The sequence below is a fragment of the Vidua chalybeata genome, chromosome 1, assembly GCF_026979565.1.
Source record: "Vidua chalybeata isolate OUT-0048 chromosome 1, bVidCha1 merged haplotype, whole genome shotgun sequence".
NCBI classification, from domain to species: Eukaryota; Metazoa; Chordata; class Aves; order Passeriformes; family Viduidae; genus Vidua; species Vidua chalybeata.
Window position 1 is genome coordinate 645540 of NC_071530.1, and position 22211 is coordinate 667750.

A 22211-nucleotide genomic window follows, 5' to 3' on the forward strand; every position below is an offset into this window, starting at 1 on the left:
ATAGTGGAAGGTGTCCTTGCCAGGGCAGGGGTGGCACTGGATGAGTTTCAAGGTCCCCTTCAACCCAAACCACTCTGAGATTCCAGGATCTCTGCCCAGAGACCTCAGTGTGCACTGGACTGCTGCAAATCCAACAGACTCCATCTTGTCTTGCCTCCCTTAAAAAATTCCGCCCCAGTTTGAAGGCAGGCTCAGGAACAGAGATACAGCTTTTCTGGGAGACACAGCACAGCACTGTGAACTCGTCTGAATGCCCAAGAGCTTTGTTTCCTCTCAGAACAGGAGGGATCCCAGGCTCATCCCGGCTGGAAAAGCCCTCCCAGACCACTGAGTCACACCTGTGCCTGACCCCCAGCTCCGAGTGCCACACCCAGCTGTCCCTTGGAGCTCAGCAATGTGCAGATATCCCAGCAAAGCAGGGCATGGAAGCCGGAGGCGGTGGGAATTGCAGACAGCGAGTCCCAGGAGGAGATGAGACCGTGCTGCAGGAATTTCACGCCCCAGTAACCTCTCTCTACGTACTTCCTCCCGAGCTGGACCTACCATGAGGTGCCCCCTGAGGACCAGGGGCACGATCTCGGTCTCGGGGGGCGAGTAGCCGTAGTCGTCGCAGGGCAGGTCGCCCCTGCGGCGCCGGCCCGGCCCGTTCTGCCCGTAGTTCTTGGGGCACAGCACCCGGTAGAGGCAGAACAGCAGCAGCACCAGCAGGATGCCCGACGCCAGGCCCAGAGCAGCCACCCTGCGGGAGACACACACACACACACCGAGGCAAGGAGGTGAGAAAATAAACTCCAGTTTCTAGCCCACGGATAGATCTGGGGAGTCTTGTGCCAGGATTACTCATGTGCTGGTTTGAATTTCTCAGCTGAGAAAGCTTTTCAACAAATTACGGAGGTTTGTTGGAAATTAAGGGGGGGTTTAATGGGAAAATGACAATTTCAACAAGATTTTTGAGGCTTTTCAGTAAGGAAAGTAATGAGCAACTAAGGTTTTAAGAAAACACCAGCTGGGGACTGGGATAACACAGTGTGTTCAGCACTTGCAGATTCAGGCAGGGGTTGTGAGCTGTTCTCTCCACAGAGAGGGAAGTTCCTTGCACCACAGTTTGATCTAACCCCCAATAAATCATTATCAAATTATATCCAGGTGGTGGCTGCCCCTGGCTCCCCGGAAGTGTCCAAAGCCAGGCTGGATGGGGCTGGGATAGTGGAAAGTGTCCCTGCCCATGGCACAGAGTGGGACTGGATTGGTTTAAGGTCCCTTCCAACCCAAACCGTTCTGGATGTCTATGAAATCACATTCAAACCCCCAAATTGACCTTCTGTCCTCGTCACCCCGTGATCAGCCCCGTACTGCAGCAGGAGCACGAAGGGCCTCCGTGCACAGCCCATTCCTGCCCTCAGCTGACGGAGAGCTGCCAGGACACATCCATTTCGCCTGGCACGGAGCATCCCGAGCATTGGCACGGAAGCCTCGGGAGCTTTCTTGCCTCCCAGCAGAAGCACCAGCCCAGAGCAGCTGGAGGCAGGACACTTTACTTGTAGAGGGTGACGTCCTGGTGGCCGCGGGGCTGCGCGGCGCGCTCCGGCTGGGGGCCCGTGTCCGCCAGGAAGGGCTGGTAGCGCGAGGCCTCCTGCGGGTGCCGCACCTCCAGGGCCTCCTGCGGCTTCAGGTACAGCGTGACGGGGATGGCCGGCAGGATGCTGATGTACCTGGGGGCACAGGGGGAACAGCTCGGGGCCGCCACGAGGGCACGGGCAGCCGCGGCACGAGCCGGGCTGCTTTCGGTGCTCTGAACTCCTGGGAAGGATCCCCCTTGGAAATACTCTCCTCTAAAGCTATTCCCCAGGTTTTAACCCTTCGAAGAGCCAAAAGAAATGAAGTCCTGATGAGATCAAGAGGATCCCGTGAATCTAAGTCTGGTTTCCTGTGTGCTGCAGGCTGGGAGGTCTCACCAAGAAGCTTCTTCGGCTCAGCTGTCTCTTCCTCACATGTACTATTTCCATCCCTTACAGATGATTGTATCAGACAACTGTGGAATTACTGAGGCTGCAAAAGCCCTCTGATGCCATCAGCTCCCCCTTGAGCTGCCAAGGCCACCACTGACCATGTCCCCAAACCCCACATCCAACAGGGCTTTTAAATCGCTCCAGGGATGGGAACTCCACCACTGCTCTGAGCAGCTGTGCCAGGGCTGGAGAGCCCTTCTGGGGAAGGACTCTTCCCAATATCCACCCTGAGCCTGCCCTGGCCCAGCCTGATGCCGTTCCCTCTCCTCCTGTCCCTGATCCCTGGAGCAGAGCCTGACCCCCCCGGCTGTCCCCTCCTGGCAGGAGCTGTGCAGAGCCACAAGGTCCCCCCTGAGCCTCCTTTTGTTCTGCAAAATTTAAAACTTCACTTGCAGGGTCAAGGAAGACACAAGACACCAAGCGCATACAACACCCAGGAGCACAGAGTGAAACAACCCTGATTCCCAGAGGAACAGCCCTGGAGGGTTTGTGAGCTCTGCCCACCCCAGGGGACCTGCTCAACAGCTCCTCCCTGACACACCTGGAATGAACCCCAGGGAAGCAGTGAGTATGGAGCACGAAGGACAGCAGCAAGACAAACTCTTGGGGTCAGCTGCCCAGACCCCAGTGCCGGTGGCACTCCGTGCCAGCCCACTTGCCTCTTGGCCAGGGTGATGTTGTAGTAGCTGAAGAGGGCTGGCCAGTGCCTGAAGGAAAGCTTCCTCCAGATCTCCTCATCCTCTGCTCCCCAGGTAACCTCTGCCTCTGTTCCCAGCTCCACCTGCCCGTTGCCTCTGCCCTCGGGGCCCTGGGCCCAGGTGTGCTGCTTCGGCTCCAGCCCCGCCTTCTGCTCCCGCTGCTGCGTCTGGTTCTCCGACAGCTGGATGGGCTCCGATGGGAACACTGAGAGGTCGATCTTGGGGTCCCCAGCAGGCAGGACTCCTCCAGGAACGGGCATGGGAGGCAGACCTGCGTCCCCCAGGGGACTCTGCTCGGTGACCTGGGACGTGAGGTAGGTGCGGAGCCCAGCAGGATCCGTGTAAACCAGGATTCCAATCCAGATCACTGTCCCAGCCTGTGCAGGATGAGCAGAGACACAGCCCCTTCAGTGCCACCACCCTGTCCCAGCCTGTGCAGGATGAGCAGAGACACAGCCCCTTCAGTGCCACCACCCTGTCCCAGCCTGTGCAGGATGAGCACACAGCCCCTTCAGTGCCACCACCCTGTCCCAGCCTGTGCAGGATGAGCAGAGACACAGCCACCTTCAGTGCCACCACCCTGTCCCCTGCCTGTGCAGGATGAGCACACAGCCCCTTCAGTGCCACCACCCTGAGCCCTGCCTGTGCAGGATGAGCAGAGACACAGCCACCTTCAGTGCCACCACCCTGTCCCCTGCCTGTGCAGGATGAGCACACAGCCCCTTCAGTGCCACCACCCTGTCCCAGCCTGTGCAGGATGAGCACACAGCTCCCTTCAGTGCCACCACCCTGTCCCCTGCCTGAGCTGACCCATGGCACCCCAACCACAGGTACCCCACGTTTCCTGCAGCCTCACTCCCAGCACTGCTCCCTGGGGGAAGATCTGGAGCACTGCCCAGCACACACAGAACCTGGACACCACTTTTCTGTGATCCACGTGATGGTCACAACCCAAATTCTCTCCCCAAACGCGCAGCAGGAAGGAGACTCCGTGCTGGCAGCTGGGACCAGCACATCTGGCAGCTCCAAGCAGGGCTGGAAAGGCTCAATTTGGGTTTTTGGATCCACACTCGTGCAGGACCCGCTGCTCTGGGACCATGTGGGGATTGAACTTAGACTGCCAGTGTTGGCTGATGGGGCTGGGAACACAGAGATCCCTGCAATTCCATTAGAGACATCCAAAACAGAGACAGGGGAAAAGCAGGGCCAGAACTGGTGTGGCTGCAGCAGCTGTAAGGAGTGGAACCTTGAGCAAAGGATCTCCTAAATGCCTTTAGTCCACGTGTGCAGGGACAAACTGTGACTTTTTGTAAAATCATCTCCGGACTCAGCCAGCCTTGGAAATCTGCCTCTGCATCCCACGGGGCAGCACCAGCCTCGTGTGGGAAGCAGGACGTGGAGGTGAGTCACGCCTGGTGGGGGTGCCAGCCTGGCAGAGGTGCCAGTCTGGCTGTCTGGGTGCCATCCTGGCTGCCTGGGTAGCATCCCAACCATCTGGGTGCCATCCCAGCTGCCTGGTTGCCATCCTGGCAGTCTGGGTGCCATCCCATCGGTCTGGGTGCCATCCCGGCAGTCTGGTTGCCATCCCAGCAGCCTGGGCCCCATCCCAGCTGCCCAGTTGCCATCCCAGCTGCCCGGTTGCCATCCCATTGGTCTGGTTGCCATCCCATTGGTCTGGTTGCCATCCCAGCAGCCCGGTTGCCATCCCAGCAGCCTGGTTGCCATCCCAGCAGCCTGGTTGCCATCCCAGCTGCCCGGTTGCCATCCCAGCTGCCCGGTTGCCATCCCAGCAGTCTGGGTGCCATCCCAGCTGCCCGGTTGCCATCCCAGCTGCCCGGTTGCCATCCCAGCTGCCCGGTTGCCATCCCAGCAGTCTGGTTGCCATCCCATCGGTCTGGGTGCCATCCCAGCTGCCCAGTTGCCATCCCAGCAGCCTGGTTGCCATCCCAGCAGTCTGGTGGCCATCCCAGCTGCCCGGTTGCCATCCCATCGGTCCGGGTGCCCAGGGCAGCACGTACCATGATGAGGCGCTGGGCCAGGCGCGTGCGGGCGAAGAAGTAGATGACGCGCAGGCGCTTGGGCAGGCGCAGGTTGCGCAGCGAGGACGGCTGCAGGGTGATGGTGTGCGGCGTGTGCGGCGCCGCCGGGCGCAGCGCCGCCGGCCGCGCGCGGCACGGGGCCTTGGCCAGGCACGACTCGGCGGGCAGCCGCTTGTTCAGGTCGGCCAGCTGCAACAGACGTGGGAAGGGAGGGTCAGGGGCTGGGGGGGGAGGCAGGAGGGGAGCCAGGAGGGTCCCCCGGGGAGGGATTCTTGCCCCAGGGTCGTGGTGGTGACGCCTCGGGGTGCCCTCCCAGCCCATTTGCCCCAGTCAGCACAGTTACAGGCTCAGGGAACCACGGAATGCTCGGGATGGAAGGGACCTCAAAGCCACCCAGTGCCACCCCTGCCATGGCAGGGACACCTCCCACTGTCCCAACTGCTCCAAGTGTCCAGTCTGGCCTTGGGCACTGCCAGGGATCCAGGGGCAGGCACAGCTGCTCTGGGAAAGCTGTGCCAGGGCCTGCCCACCCCCAGAGGGAAGCAGCTCCTCCTAATGTCCAACCTAAACCTTTTTTCTGTCAGTTTGAAGACATTCCCCCTTAATCTGTCCAACGTCTCTCCCCATCTTTCTTGTGGGCGCCCTTCAGGTCCTGGAAGGCCACAAGTAGGTCTCTAAGCTTTCCTTCTCCAGGCTGTGTAATCCCAATTCTCTCAGCCTTTCCTCAAAGCAGGACTGCTCCATCCCTCTAATCAACTTGATGCCTCCTCTGGATTTGCTCCCACAGCTCCATGTCCTTCCTAAGAGTGTCTTTTCCCTCAAGTGCTCTGTTCCCAATCCCTGTGTGTGTAACCAAGCAGAACTTTAACAGCTCAGGATGAGAGGAAACAGCCTCAAGCTGACCAGAGGAAGTTTAGGTTAAATACTGGGAAAAAATTTTCTGGAAGTTTAGGTTAAATATTGGGAAATTTTTTTTCCTGGAATGGGCTGTCCAGCCCTGGCCCAGCTGCCCAGAACAGGGGCACAGTCCCCATCCCTGGGGGGATTTAACAGCCATGTGGATGTGGCACTTGGGGACACGGGTCAGCGGTGAGCACAGTGGTGCTGCTGGGACACGGTTGGCCTCCATGATCTCAAAGGCCTTTCCAGCCTCAGTGAGTTTATGATTCTGTTCTGTTCCTCTCTGGGAGGGGGATGCTGGGGCTGTGCTCCCCTCCTCCCCCGGGCCGTGCTCCTTGCCCACCTCCATGCGGCGGATGTCGATGGACAGCACCGTGGTGAAGAAGAACATCTGCAGGAAGAAGTCTGACACCAGCCCCACCACGGCGAAGAGGCAGAACTCCTGTGGGTGGGACACAGGGATTAGCTCCACTGGGAACGAGGGACACCCAGCAGTGCTTCCCTGCCAAACCCCGTGATCCACCTCTTGTGCTGGCTCTGAGCTCAGCGCTCGATGAGTCCACGTGAGAATCCAAGGATATTTATTCTAATTCACATTCTTGGTTCTTTTTGGCCACAATCCACCAAAACCCCGGGACTCTGCTCCCAGGGAACAAGGGACAGGATGAGAGGAAAAGACCTCAGGTTGTGCCAGGGGAGATTTAGATTAGAAATTATGGAAAATTTCTTCCTCAAAAGGGGCTATTAGGCATTGGAACTGCCCAGGGCAGGGGTGCAGTCCCCGTGCCTAGAGGGATTTACCAGCTGTGTGGCTGTGGCCCTGGGGGACGTGGCTTAGTGGTGGCCTTGGCAGTGCTGGGGAACAGCTGGACTTGATGGTCTCCAAGGCTTCTCCAAGGCAGCCAATTCCCTGACTCTGTGACCCTGCCCAGTGCCTCCCTGCAGCGGTCAGGCTCTGTCCTGCCAGCCCCTCTCACCTGGATGGCCGGGACCAGGGTGAAGTACCCGATGAGGATGATCCCCAGCTCCGTTGCCATGTTCTTCATGATGGACCAGCTCTCATTGCTCAGGCCTGGGGAAGGGCAGGGACAGGTCAGGGGAGCCTCTTCACTGTGCCAGACACGAACACAGCAAAAGGAGCAGCATTTCCCCTCTTTAAAACCAGGAATTTACAGGCAACAGGCCAAAAAGGCCCTTCCAGGCTAAAATTCCTGAGTGCAGAGGCCCAGCGGAGTTCTGAGTCCTGTTTCCCATTTAGGATCCAAACCACTTGTATTTTTAAAGCTAAAATCAGCATCACTCTAGAATCTCTTCTCCCTGATGTTTAGAAACAGCTTTGAAGGTTGCGAATCCCATTTATCCACGGTGTGAGCACACTCAAATCCTTCCACAGGCACAGAGCATTTACAGAATGGAGGAGATAATTTTGTCACACATTCAGGGGAATTTTGTAGGACCTGTGTTCTGCACTTCTGCTATCCATGACCTGAGGAAAGTGCTCAGTATCCACACCAGGAGATCTCTCCCCTACTAATATTTTTTATATTTATTTAGCCTGTTTCAGTCAACAATCCCAACAAGCAGTGCCCACAACAACAGCATTATGTTCTTGGAATTCAAAACAAAAGGCTGTACCACTCCCCTTGTTTCCTTCCCAGAATGAGACCATTCCCCCTCTGCCAGCCCCTGGCTCTCCCCACTTTTCCCTCTCTGCAGCCTCCCAGAGCAGGATCCCACCTTGGGCGATGCGGAGCTTCACCTCCAGGTCCACGGGCGTGGACACAACGGACTTGGTGAGGACCAGCACGTTCTCCAGGCCAATCACCACCACCAGGTAAGGGAATATCTCTCTGGAGGAAACAGAGGCACAACTGAGGAGGAGATCCGTGGGGAAAAAGAAGGGGAAGAGGCAAGTTTGGAGCAAACAGAGCCCTGGGAGTCGAGGTGAGGAGACACCACCCTGTGCCCCAATCCCTTCCCTCGGTGTCACGCTGCACAAGGAAAAGCTTTGTGCTTCCTCTGCCTTGGGCAGAAATCACCATTTTTGCAAAACTGCAGGAATTCCTGGGAAATGCCCATTGTGGAGCACCACTAATTTAATCTTGGTGCTTCCCAGGGACAGAGCCCTCTGCTCTCCAGCATCGGGTCCAGCAACAGAGATGCTGCTCTGGGAAATCCATTCCAGTCCCTCACCACCCTCACAGGGAAGGATTTCTTCTGTCTATCTCACCTAAATTTCCCCTCTTTCAGTCTGAACCATTGCTCCTTGTCCTATCACTGTAGTTCCTGATGAGGAATCCCTCTCCAGCTTCCCTGTAGGCTCCCTCAGACACTGGAAGGGGGGAATGTCAGTGAATGTCCACAGTGAGTGAAAAAACCACCAACACAGATGAGCCTCTGCTGGGCAGCCTCAAGAATCCAAAATGCAGCAAGAGCAACTCAGGCCTGCCTTTAATTAAAGCATTTTCAGCTCATAACCCTTGTGAGCCCTCCAGGCAGCAGCAGCACAGGACAGAGATGGGAGATAAGCTCCTTGGGAATCTCTGAGCAGACAGAATGGAGCTCCTGCAGGAGGGGCTGTGGGAGAGCCTGCTCAGCTCCAGGAATCATGTGTTATCCCAGCAATTCCTCCTGCTTCGGGCACCCAGAAGCTCAGCAGGAAGGAACCTCCAGGAGGTCTGGCCAGCAGAGGAACACCTCCCCTGACGGTGACCCTGCCCAGCGGCGTGTCCAGCACCACAGGAGCTGGTTCCAGGCGGAATTCCCCAGGCACTCCCCTGGCAGGGCTGGCACGTACCCGCCGTTGAGCGTGGGCGTGAGGCCGAAGAGCGTGCAGAGCCCCACGGACATGAGCAGGGAGCTGAGCACCGTCACCACCGCCGCCAGCGCCAGGCCCCACTTGGACTTCACCATGTCGATCTTGCCTGCAAAACAGCCCCAGGCAGGTCAGCAGGGACACATGGGCACAGAGGGACACACACGGACACACATGGACACAGACGGGCACACATGGACACAGACGGACACACACGGACACACATGGACACAGACGGACACACACGGACACACACAGACACACACAGACACAGACGGACACACACGGACACACATGGACACAGACGGACACACACGGACACACACAGACACAGACGGACACACACGGACACACATGGACACAGACGGACACACATGGACACACACGGACACACACCGACACACACAGGCACAGACGGACACACATGGACACACATGGACACAGACGGGCACACACGGACACAGACAGACACACATGGACACAGACGGTCACACACGGACACACATGGACACACATGGACACACACGGACACACACGGACACACACAGGCACAGACGGACATACACGGACACACATGGACACAGACGGGCACACATGGGCACAGACAGACACACATGGACACACATGGACACACACGGACATAGACGGACACATATGGGCACAGACAGACACACACGGACACACATGGACACACACGGACACACATGGACACACACGGACACACATGGACACACATGGACACACATGATGGGACACCACGCTCGTCCTGAGCGGCCCCAGCAGGTCCCAGGACACCCCCAGCCCAGGGGGAAGGTGCTGCAGGGCTCCTGTCGGAAGTGCAGCTCCCACGGCCTCCCAGGACACGCTGGGACAGGGGCCAGTGCTGGGCCACAGCTCACAGCAGCCCCAGCGCCGCACCGAGGCGGGAAAAGCCAAACTGAAATGTGGCCAGAGAGGTGGAAACCCACCAGCTCCGAACACGTGTCTGATCCGTCTGATAATGGATGGAACACACTGGGGAAAAAGGCATTCCTGTGGCATCTAAGGGTGCACAAGGCAGAAAGCACCTTGGAAGATATCAAGGAATCGTGGAATAGTTTGGGTTGGAAGGGACTTTAAAGATCGTCCCATTCCACCCCCTGCCATGGAAAGGGACCTTCCACTATCCCAGGCCTTGGACACTTTGCAGGGATAGGGAAGCACCTCCAGCTGGGAGGTGGATCACAAGGAATAGCAGCACACTGGCTGAGAGGGGCAAATGAGCAGGAATCAGGTATGCAGCTCCTAACTGTCTGACAGCTCGGGGCAGAATCCCACCACCACCTCTCCTGCGCAGTGCTGCTCCGGACAGGAGCCTGCACCCCGCAGCCCGGCGCCCCCAGACCTACGTGTGGAGAAGTAGATGTAGGCGAAGAGGATGATGTAGGTGGTGACGAGCGGGATGAGCTCGGCGATGCCGATCTCCTCCTTGAAGTGCACGTGGACCACGCTCTCCTCCCGCAGGCTGCAGTTGGGGCTGGGGTACAGCAGCTTCAGGCGGGAGCGCAGGCTGCTCAGGAACCTGGGGAACAGCAGCACGTCACTCCGCTTTCCCAGAGAGAAAAGCCAGCATTCCTGCAGGAGCACGGCGGGAGGGAGCTCCAGGGCTTCAGGTGGAGCAGCAAAGCAGGGTTCTCTCCAGGCCTTGCTCCCAAGCTGGCTCCTTGCTGGCCCCAACCACCCAGACCCTGATTTCTACAAAGATCTGCTGGGCTGACTCACCAAAACTTTGTTTAAAGCAAAGGCTCAGAAACCACAATCTGGGCCTGTGGGACAGAACACGCCACGGCCTCAAACACTCCCAGAATTTTCCCAGAATCACAGAATTCTGTGTAAAAATGGCTGATGGAAGGTGCCACACAATGGCCCTCAGGGCTCAGTGCTCTGGAAGAGCAAGTTTAAACTCCCGTGCTGCCAAATCCATCCCAGCATCCCTTGGGGAATTCTGTGCAGCTCAGAGTCCTCAGATCCACTCGATCCATGCCGGTTTGGCCAACGCTGCCAAAGCGTTTTCAGCAGGTGAACCAGTGCTTACTGGAAAGCAAACCAGTCTGTATACAAGGAACTGGGTCAAACCAGAGCCACTGGGCCCTGGATGCCACAGGAACTCCCCCTGTCAGCTCGGGATGTTCCAGACACCGCTTGTGGAGAGGAGCTGAGAACCGAGAGCGTTTTGTTACCATAAACCACAGCAAGCTTTCTCCCCAGAAAAGCACCTTCAGAGATGCCGGATACTCTAAACCACAGGGAAAGGGAGGGCAGAGGAAACACCGTGGAGGGGACAGCAGCAGCAGTGGCTGGAGCAGCCCTCACCTGGAGTCGTAGCGCTGCAGCCCCAGGGTGACGGTGTAGGACACCACGCGGCGCCGGTTGTACAGGCTGACCCCGCTGTACCGGCCGGGCAGCCCGAAGAGCAGGTCTGCAGAGACAGGGGTGAGGGAGCACTCAGGGAGCAGCACTCAGGGGTGCTCCCTGCCAGCAGCACCAGCGGGAATGGCTGCTGCCATCCCTGCTGCCATCCCTGCTGCCATCCCTGCTGCCATCCCTGCTCCCATCCCTGCTCCTATCTCTGCTCCCATCCCTGCTCCCATCTCTGCTCTCATCTCCCATCCCTGCTCCCATCTCTGCTCTCATCTCCCATCCCTGCTGCCATCCCTGCTGCCATCCCTGCTGCCATCCCTGCTCCCATCCTTGCTCCCATCCCTGCTCCCATCCCTGCTCCTATCCCTGCTCCCATCCCTGCTCCCATCCCTGCTCTCATCTCTGCTCCCATTCCTGCTCCTATCCCTGCTCCCATCCCTGCTCCCAACTCTGCTCCTATCTCTGCTTCCATCTCTGCTCCCATCCCTGCTCCCATCCTTGCTCCCATCCCTGCTCTCATCCCTGCTGCCATCCCTGCTGCCATCCCTGCTCTCATCCCTGCTCCCATTCCTGCTCCCATCCCTGCTCCCATCCCTGCTCCTATCTCTGCTCCCATCCCTGCTCCCATCCCTGCTCTCATCTCTGCTCCCATTCCTGCTCCTATCCCTGCTCCCATCCCTGCTCCCAACTCTGCTCCTATCTCTGCTTCCATCTCTGCTCCCATCCCTGCTCCCATCCTTGCTCCCATCCCTGCTCTCATCCCTGCTGCCATCCCTGCTGCCATCCCTGCTCCCATCCCTGCTCCCATCTCTGCTCCCATCCCTGCTCCCATCCCTGCTCCCATCCCTGCTCCCATCCCTGCTCCCATCTCTGCTCCCATTCCTGCTCCCATCTCTGCTCCCATCCCTGCTCCCATTCCTGCTCCCATCCCTGCTCCCATCCCTGCTCCCATCCCTGCTCCCATCCCTGCTCTCATCCCTGCTCCCATCCCTGCTCCCATCTCTGCTCCTATCTCTGCTCCTATCCCTGCTCCCATCTCTGCTCCTATCTCTGTTCCCATCCCTGCTCCCATCCCACACTTCCCGTGCTCCAGGGAGACCCCCTGGACAGGGTCACACCGAGCTCATGCTCTGGATGTTCAAAAAGAACCTTTAAAGCAAGCTTCCTTTAGGGCTGCAAGCCCCTTTTCAGACACGTAATACAGTACGTCACACACTGCCAGGTCTCTGGAGTTCCTTTAAAACCAGAGGATCCATCCTGGGTTTAAAGCAGCATTTCATGGAACCACTAACGATCCCACGCATGGTCAGAGGGCTTCTTTATAGTTAAGAGATAAAAATAGTTTTATGATATCCATTGTCAGCTCGGGCTGTGTGCAAGGAATTAGAACAGACAATGGGGCAGGATGAATGTTGATTTATCTGTGACAATGAGACAGCCTTTGTGCGTGACAGAGGGAAAAGCCAGGCTGGAGCATGTGTAGAGTGAGAGGAACAAAACCCTGCTATTTTTGCCTGCAGAAAGAAGCCTGACTGAGTGATTTGTTCACTTCTCACAAATACAGATCAGGGCTCCAATACACACATGAAATGAGAGACAACAAAGACTGGGCAGCTTCGGCTGCTGTGAATGAAAAAATACTGCCCAAATTGGCACAATCCAGGTGTTGGAATTAGTGAGGATGGAATAACAATGAGGCTGTAGGCAACTCTCAGCCTCCCTGGCTCTCCTGCCCCTCACCTTTGAGCGTGGCTGACGTCTGCAAGGTCTTTGGTTCATGCTGGTGGATGGTTTTGATGATATCTGGGTCGGCGTTGAAGCGCTCGCGGTCGTTCTGCCAGAAGTTGCCCGGGGACAGCAGCAGGCAGCCGTGCTCCGGGAGCAGATTCCGCAGCTTCCTGAGGCCGGGCAGCAGGTCTGTCACCTGCAGACAAACCTCCTCCAGGCTCCTGACCCCGGAGCTGAAAGGCAAACACAGCCCTGTGGGACCCACCCCGGCAGAGGCGAAGCTTTTGGAGAGGAGCGTCCCAGGGACCTGCGTCAGGTGTGGCTGCTCTTCCTCCTCACAGCTGAGAGCAGCAACTCCCTGGAACTGTGAACGGGCTCCAGAACTCCAGCATCATTCCTGAGGGCTCCTGGCCCCAGAGCTCTTGCTCCTTGTTGCTATTGGACACGAAGTGAGGACACAGACGCTTGGCAAGTTCAAAAGAGAAAAAAGAGAAAGTTTTATTTGTGCATCTGGTATTTATAGAATTCTAGAGCTGGTCATGGATTGGAGGATGGAATTACCACATTTCTAACTACACTGGTCAGACTAACAGTCCATCATTTCTCTCTTCCCACAAAGAAGAATGGAAAACAATCATTATTTACATGAACCGTGCATGAGAACTCCAGTAGAAATATGTAAACCAATTAGAAGGCTGAAGAAGTTTTATGAGAACTTTAAAACTTTCAAAAGAACTATAAAAGAAAACTTAACACTTTTAAAAATCAGGGCAACAGCTCCTCACCCATCTCCGGTACCACACTTTCCCTTCCACATTTAAGACACTTCCACCTGACAGAGAAACTCTCTCTGGAATTCTTCCAGACCTCAGTCCCCTCTCTGCACCTCTCTGCACACATGCATGTTTTACAGGAGCCCTGGTCAGCCTTCCCGAGGTGGATCCTTTGAGGTGCTCTAAAATGCAGCCAGGATTCAATGTCTGCTCCTGGGCGGTGTGTCCTGATTCCTGTGCATTATTGTGTGGAAAGGAGCATTCCTGAGGGGTTCAGGACTGCACACAGCTGTAACTGGTAGGAGCTGGAGCCTGCACCATCCTTAGCAACCACCAACTCAAGCAAGACCCAGCCTGGGTGTACAACAGGCCCTGCTGGGAAGGGTGAGTGCCAGAGCAGCTGCTGGGAGGGACATCTCGGGGTGCGGGTGTCGAGGTGAGCCCGAGAGGGTAAAAGTGTAAAAGTGTAAAAGTGTAAAAGTGTAAAAGTGTAAAAGTGTAAAAGTCCTTGTTCCCAGCCCCACAGCCACAGGAGGAGTCTGAACGCGCAGGGTCGGCTTCTCAAGGGTGTTCATTTTCCCTTCTCTAGAACATTCTCTCTCTGCCCTGCTGAGCTCTGTCCAGCAGCTCGGCCATGGCATTCTGTCTGCCCTCAGGGCAGTGTTCACATTTTATACCAAAAACTCCGTGTGCCATGGTTACAATAACGTGCCAATGTCTGTCATTGGTGTTGGACAGTGTGTCTGTGCCTGAAACCAACAGAAAAGTGTCACCAGCACAGCAAGACATGGAGGGCAAGGAGAAGGAGAAGAAGGTCAGGACACACCCAAATCCCTCCATCTTGCTCCATCTTTTCCCCTGAACCCCATTCTAAAAACCCCAAAATTCTACTTTTTCACCCTGTTTTTAATATATATAATATATAATAATATATAGTTGATATGTAGTTGAAATATTAGTTATTTCACCTATCACACTACTCAAACCCTTGTGGCTGGTAATTCCTCACACAGAGTTGGCAGTTTTTTCCAGGAGCTAAAATGGAAGCCACAGGTGTTTTTGACTTTGTGCCAGGGTCTGTGAGCCCCTGCCAGGGTCTGGAGCCAGCCAGGGCAGCCAGAGGGGTATCCTGGGCTCCCACAGGACACACAAGTGTAACAGGACATGTCACCCCAGCAGGAGCTGCTCTGCTGCCTGGCACCTGCTCCGTGACCAGACAGTGCAAGTGTCTCATGGGAGTCACTGTTACTGTCTGCTAGGAGTTATCCTGGCTCCAGGGGGTTAACACTGCCCTGCTGTCTCCCAGCTGCCCAAAAACACCTCACTGCTGAACTGAGGCCTGGGACACACCTCAGCAAACATCCCCAAAACAGAAACCCTCTGACCATTCCCTGGACAGCCTGTAACATCCTTAACTGACACCGGAGCTCAGACCTCTTTAATTACTCCCAAGGATGCTAAAAAGCTACATTTACATTTTCAAAATAGGGAAGTTCATTTAACTGGTTTTAATGGAAAAAGCATTCTCTGTTACACCACCAAAGTGTGTTTATGGTTACCTGGGGAAAAGTGAATGACTTCACACACATTTGTGATGGCAGATCATGAAGAAAACATTTTAGGGCATGACATCCTTAAAGGGAAGCTTTGCCAGTTACCAACCAGGGATCTTTGGTCCTTTGGACCCAACAAAAACCCCAGAGTAATCTTTCTGGGAAGGGTAGGAAAATCAGTCTCTTAAAAAGGGCTCCAGTTTTACCTGTTTCTAACTGACATTAAACTGTTCCCTGTGCCTCCTGCAGCCAAACAAGGGATAAATGAAGCAATGAAGGATTTAGAACAGAGGGCCACTATATTTAGGATGCATTCACAATCCCCCTGCTGGACAGGTGATAAAAGAAGACAGGAGCTGGCATTTAGCAGTTGATTATCAAAGGCTCGATGCTGACACAGAAGCACTCCCTGCAGCAGGCCCAAATGTTGCAAAGCTCACTGCTGCTCTGCAGGAGGCTGCACACAAAGGCATGGCAGCCTGGCAAAGAAAAGATGTTTTTGATGGTCCCAGTTCAGGAAGAAGATAAACCCAAACCTGCATTCACTTGGGAAGGAGCACAACCCGCCTTCAGCTGCCTGCCTCAGGGATTTATGCACACGCCCAGCAGAGCGGAGCACACAAGGCTTCAGCTGAACTCCAGCAAAGAAAACCTCAGGAAGGAGAAGAGATCTTTCACTACATTGCTGGTAGGAGGTGAGGAGGAAAGTGCAGTAAGAACAACAGCACAGGATATGCAGAACAGATTAAATGGGGAGGGGATAGAAGTGCCCTCAGCTAAGAGCCCAGGCCCCCCTAAAGAGGTGGAATTCCTGGGAACCTGGGGGTAGCAGGCCAAGCTGCAATTCCAGCTGAAACCATTACAAAATTAGATGCTGTATCTACCCCCACTACTGAAAAGGAACCTCAAAAGATACTTTGGGCTACTGGAGAAATCATATTCCTGGGTTTTCTATAATAGCAAGACCCTTGTACACATTTGTGAGGAAAATCCACAACTGGGAATGGCTCGACAGCCACCGACAGGCTTTGCAAATGCTGACAGAAGAGTTACAAACATCAATCACTCGGGCCAGCTCATCCTGCAACAGCTGGATGGGATTTTGCTGCACATGGGACTTTCTGTAATTTGTACCAGAAAGGGCCACACGGACCCAGACAACCATTAGGGTCCAGTTCCACAGCATTTGAAGATACTGAAAAGAGAAACACTGCCTGGGAGGGAGAAAGGATGATTGTCCCTGACCCGAGCTCTTGAACAAGTAGAAAAAATTCAACAGCACCATCCTGTGAAGAGCCAAGGAGCTTTCAGTCTGTTGGCCAGTGGTAAGAAGGGCAGCGACGCAGAGGGAATTGCACAGAGTGACAGTGCACACATGGGGGGTGTGTCTGAGATCAAAGGGCCTAAAACCCTACAAAATCCCAGAGCTGGGGCTCCAGACAGGTCAGACAGACAACAGCCACGGAGCTGCTCCTACCCTGGGTGCTCCTGCACTCCCTCCAGGCTCTGAAGCTGCAGGTGTCTGGCTCCCTGGGGCTCAGCCAAAGGCAGGGATGGGCAGAGCAGCTGCTCTGAGCATCGGGACAGGAGAGGAAGCAGTGCAAAAAGGAACTAGCAGCGCACGGGTGGAGAGTTAAAGGCTGTCCTGCTGGCAGGAAAAGAGAACAAAGACAATCTCTGTGGATTCTTACACGCCCTGGGCTGGTGCCACAGTGGCAGTGGGAAGCACTGGACTGGCAGGCAAAGGGAAAATGTGCCTGTTGTGTTATGAATTAAAGGGATGGGACTGCGATCAGACTAAGAGTGGTTTCTTGCTTGGATAACATCAGTCTCAAAGGCCATGAGATTTATAAGGTGGTAAGTAGCTGGTCATGGTCTGGGACAGTCACAGGTTCTTTGCTGTGAGATGGTGTGTGACCTTCTAATCCGAGGGACAGTCAGCACAGAGCGTGGTTTGCTTTTCTCACCTGCCCCTTTACTTCTTCCTACTGCAATGTGGATACTTTTGGCTAATAAGGTCTGGCTACATGTACACATTTATGTCTCTATTATAATATCTAAACCCTTAGCTTATTCTGTATAATCACATTACTATGTTACTATAAAACCCCTCTTTATCTAGCACAGTTTCTGATTCACTTAAGGCATATTCTTACCTATAACTATAGGAACATAAGTGTATGATTTCTCCTTTTAATGTCTGCTTTCACATCAATCTAGGCTTCTTCTAAGGCTGTAAATCAAACTCCTTTGTGTTTGTGAGGATTTCTATCTCTCCGATTCCCACAGGAAAAGAGGCTTGGCAGAAGGGAGATGGGAAGTGCTCGTTGTTACAGGCTCAGTGCCGTGGACAAATCCACCCAGGATGGCTCCGAGCTCGTGCAAGTGGCCAGACTTTACAGACAACAGGGTGGACCAGCTGACAAAAAGCAGGCAGATGGAAACGGATCACTTGGAAGCTCCACAGCACTGGTAGGGACTGGGTGGGTGGTTACACCCAAAGGGGTACAGGGGACAAAAAGCTGTGCTTTTGGGAGCACAAAGAGGGGCTGGCCCTGCCCAGGGAGAGCTCCTGCCCGGGCACTCGGCTGCTCTCCAGCCTCCCTGTGCCTCGCTCCCCTCAGAGCCACTGACTGCCCTTCACCACGGCGACGCTGCCACACTGGGCCAGAGAAGAACCTATGAAACGGGGCTTTCCATGCACCTGATTACCCCCCAGCAAATGGCACGGTGCAGCGTGCCAGCGGCTTGCTAAAGCAGGGCCTTAGGCCACGTGAACGTGGCTGGGACTAAAGGTTATCTCTGTTATGTCAGACATAATAAACAGCTTCTATCAGGCATCCTAAATAAATAAATAAATAAATAAATAAATAAATAAATAAAATTTTATAATATATATATATAAAATAAATATAATAAAAATAAATAAATTTTATTTAATAAATGCATATATTAATATATTTTTATTTAATAATATATTTTTTATTTATTTTATATGTGCATTTGTATTTGTTTTGTATTAGCATTTGTTTATATGTATGGTTTTATTTATGTGTTCATTTGTGTTTTATTTATTTTATGTGTGTGTTTGTTTTATTTATTTTATGTGTTTGTGTTTGTTTATATGTGTTTTGGTTATTTTATGTGTGTGTTTGTGTGTTTTATTTATATGTGTGTTTGTGTTTGTATTTGTTTATATGTGATTGTTTATTTTATGTGTGTTTGTGTGTTTTATTTATTTTATACGTGTGTTTGTGTTTGTTCATATGTGTGGTTTTGTTTATGTGTGTATTTGTGTGTTTTATTTATTTATTTATGTGTTTGTGTTTGTATTTGTTTATATGTGTTTTTATTTATTTTATGTGTGTTCGTGTGTTTTATTTATTTATATGTGTTTGTGTTTGTATTTGTTTATATGTGTGGGTTTGTTTATTTTATGTGTGTGTTTGTGTGTTTATTTTATATGTGTGTTTGTGTTTGTATTCATTTATATGTATTTTTGTTTATTTTATGTGTGTGTTTGTGTGTTTATTTTATATGTGTGTTTGTGTTTGTATTCATTTATATGTATTTTTGTTTATTTTATGTGTGTGTTTGTGTGTTTATTTTATATGTGTGTTTGTGTTTGTATTTGTTTATATGTGGTTTTGTTTATGTGTGTGTTTGTGTGTTTTATTTCTTTTATACGTGTGTTTGTGTTTGTATTTGTTTATATGTGTGGTTTTGTTTATTTTGTGTGTGTTTGTGTTTGTATTCGTTTATATGTGTGGCTTTGTTTATTTTATGTGTGTGTTTGTGTGTTTATTTTATATGTGTGTTTGTGTTTGTATTCATTTATATGTATTTTTGTTTATTTTATGTGTGTGTTTGTGTGTATATTTTATATGTGTGTTTGTGTTTCTATATATGTATCTATACCTACATCAATACAAGTAAAATTACTGGTTTGGGCTGTCCTCTGCTACCACGAGCACTCTGGCTTTAATGCTATACCTTGTCACTGTAACTGGTTTTTTTCAGTAATCATTATATATCTACACCTACATCTATATCTCTCTGTAGCTATGCAAATATATTTTTACAAAAATATAATAAATAACCAACGGCTTTGTTACATTGTTATATATTGTTTGTTATATTGCTATACTGTTATATATTTTGTTAGAGACCAACGGGTAGCCCTGTTTCAGGAGCTCTCCTGAGCCCCGTGTCCCTTTTAACAGCTCCAAATGACAAAATTGAAACTTTTCAGTAAAACTGACGGGGTAAAACCACTCATGCTGAGGCCAGCCCGGCCTGGGATGCTGCTGCTGGCTCAGAGGGCAATCGAGGCCCGAGGAGGGAGTGAAAAATCCATGCTTTATGATTGGCTTTTTGCAAATATTACAATGAATATTATAGGTGTGATGTTAGAAAGTTCTGCTGTATTAATTCTCTTGAGTGGTGTGTTAAATATAGTTTTAGGTTATAACATAATGTTAAAATATAAACTCTGTGATGTAAGGTATTTTTAACTAGCTCAAGAAAAGGGATAAGATAATCAAGAAACCCTTTGAACAGAGATAACAGCCACAGGGCACATAAAGAGTTACAGCCTCCTTATCAGAAAAGACAAACATCCCTCCACCTTCTCTCCTCTTTATGGAACCACCAGGATTAAGAGGAAGACAAAAACCAGAAAAATTCTTAATTTGCAAGGAATTTTGCACCATGTATGAGATGTATGAATATGCAACAGGCTGTTGCTTTTCAGGGTTATCCCTTTGTTCACAGGCATGGTTTTGGCAGCTCAGTGCCCAAAAACACCCAGACGTCCGGAATTCTTTGCTTTTTATTGTCTTGTAATTGTCCTAACTCTAAACTTTTGTTGCTCTAATTGTATTACTATTTTTATAACCATTTTATTCTTATTAAACTTTTATAATTTTACAAAGCAAGTGATTGGTGTTTTTCACAAGGGCAGTCGAGGCCGATGCTCGGGTGGCTCTGGGTTCTGAGGCACAAGGAGCCCCCGAAGGAGCCTCTGCTCCACATGCCAGTCCCAGGCTGTGTTTTGCTTTGTGGGAGCCCAGCTCATCCCTGTGGCTGCCCTGGCTGGCTCCAGACCCTGGCAGGGGCTCACAGACCCTGGCACAAAGTCAAAATCACCTGTGGCTTCCATTTCAGCCTGTGGGAAAAGCTGCCAACTCTGTGTGAGGAATTACAACCACAAGGGTTTGAGTAGTGTGGTAGCTGAATTAACACAGGGTGAAAAAGTAGAATTTTGGGGTTTTTAAGATAAGGGATTCAGGGGACAAGATGGAGAGATTTGGGCGTGTCCTGACCTCCTTCTCCTTCTCCTTGCCCTCCATGTCTCGCTGTGCTGGTGACACTTTTCTGTTGGTTTAAGGCACAGACACACTGTCCAACACCAATGACAGACATTGGCACGTTATTGTAACCACAGCACACGGAGTTTTGGGTATAAAATGTGAACACTGCCCTGAGGGCAGACAGAATGCCATGGCCGAGCTGCTGGACAGAGCTCAGCAGGGCAGAGAGAGAATGTTCTAGATCAGGGAAAATAAACACCCTTGAGAAGCCGGCCCTGCGCGTTCAGACTCCTCCTGTGGCTGCGGGGCTGGGAACAAGGACTTTTACACTTTTACACTTTTACACTTTTACACTTTTACACTTTTACACTTTTACACTTTTACACTTTTACACTTTTACCCTCTCGGGCTCACCTCGACACCCGCACCCCGAGAGCGACCCGCGCAGCGCCCCCCGGCCGCCCCCGCACCGCCCCCGTGTGGCGCCGGCCGGAACTGCGCCGTGCCGCGGCTCCGCGAGAAACTCCGCGGGCACCGCACGGGCACCGCGGGCACCGCACGGGCACCGCGGGCACCGCACGGGCACCGCACGGGCTCTGTGGGCACCGCAGGCACCGCACGGGCACCGCGGGCACCGCACGGGCACCGCACGGGCTCTGTGGGCACCGCAGGCACCGCACGGTCACCGTGGGCATCACACCAGCTCTGTGAGAAACTCCGCGGGCATCACACGGGCACCGCACGGGCTCTGTGGGCACCGCAGGCACCGCACGGGCACCGCGGGCACCGCACGGGCACCGCACGGGCTCTGTGGGCACCGCAGGCACCGCACGGTCACCGTGGGCATCACACGGGCATCGCACGGGCACCACAGGCATCGCACAGGCACCGTGGGCATCACACCAGCTCTGTGAGAAACTCCGCGGGCATCACACGGGCACCGTGGGCACTGCATGGGCATTGCACGGGCACCCCGGGCATCGCACGAGCTCCGCGGGCATTGCACGGGCTCTGCAGGCACCATGGGCACCGCAGGCACCGCACGGGCACCGTGGGCACTGCGGGCATCGCACAGGCACCCCGGGCATCACATGAGCTCCATGGGCATCACACGAGCTCCGTGGGCATTGCACAGGCTCTGCGAGCACCACAGGCATCGCACGGGCACCATGGGCACCGCGGGCATCGCACGGGCTCTGCAGGCACCCCGGGCATTGCACGGGCTCTGCGGGCACCACGGGTATTGCACGGGCTCTGCGGGCACCCCGGGCATTGCACGGGCTCTGCGGGCACCACGGGTATTGCACGGGCTCTGCGGGCACCACACGGGCACCGTGGGCACCCTGGGCATTGCACGGGCACCGTGGGCACCGCGGGCATTGCACGGGCTCTGCAGGCACCATGGGCATCGCACGGGCTCCGTGGGCACCGCACGGGCACCCTGGGCATCGCACGGGCTCTGCAGGCACCGCAGGCATCGCACAGGCTCCGCGGGCACTGCACGAGCTCCGTGGGCACCACAGGCATCGCATGAGTCCATGGGCATCGCACAGGCCCACGAGCATCGCACGGGCTCCGCGGGCATCACACGAGCTCTGCGGGCACCGCACGGGCTCCACGGGCACCGTGGGCACCACAGGCTCGGCGGGTTTGCGCTGCCCTCGGAAAACTGGCCGTGCATGCGGGCGGGCGCCGAGCAGGCGCTGGGGCAGCAAGGGAAGCGCTGCTGGGCACCGGCAGGGCCGCGGCTGCTCCTGGCACTCTCCGGGGCAGTGAAGGCAGAGGGAGCCCAGGGCACAGGCCGAGCCAGGGCACAGAGGGGCCGAGCGTGCAGCACGCTGCGGAGCTGGGAAGTGACAGCCACTGTACGGCCACGGTCAGAACAGTGCCCTTAACCCCACAGCACCCCTGCTCTGCCAGCCGTGCCAACCCCTCACACAGCGATTGCACGGGAAAGGAAAGGGAGCAGGGCTGCTTTTCCTGG

General features: G+C 53.8%; 1 protein-coding gene across 2 annotated transcripts in view; it reads right to left on the minus strand.

Annotated features, from left to right (window-relative positions):
* The window catches only part of SCAP (SREBF chaperone), a 55696-nt gene that overhangs the window by 7437 nt on the left and 26048 nt on the right, over nt 1-22211 (minus strand). For both annotated transcript variants that reach the window (XM_053936382.1, XM_053936374.1), the window contains exons 5-15: nt 12602-12822; nt 10814-10919; nt 9850-10022; nt 8444-8570; nt 7384-7496; nt 6624-6718; nt 5990-6088; nt 4726-4935; nt 2669-3084; nt 1539-1712; nt 544-739 (exon numbers count right to left, since the gene is read on the minus strand). In XM_053936382.1, coding sequence (XP_053792357.1) covers nt 544-739; nt 1539-1712; nt 2669-3084; nt 4726-4935; nt 5990-6088; nt 6624-6718; nt 7384-7496; nt 8444-8570; nt 9850-10022; nt 10814-10919; nt 12602-12822 — 1930 coding nt within the window. The remainder of the gene's footprint in view (nt 1-543; nt 740-1538; nt 1713-2668; nt 3085-4725; nt 4936-5989; nt 6089-6623; nt 6719-7383; nt 7497-8443; nt 8571-9849; nt 10023-10813; nt 10920-12601; nt 12823-22211) is intronic.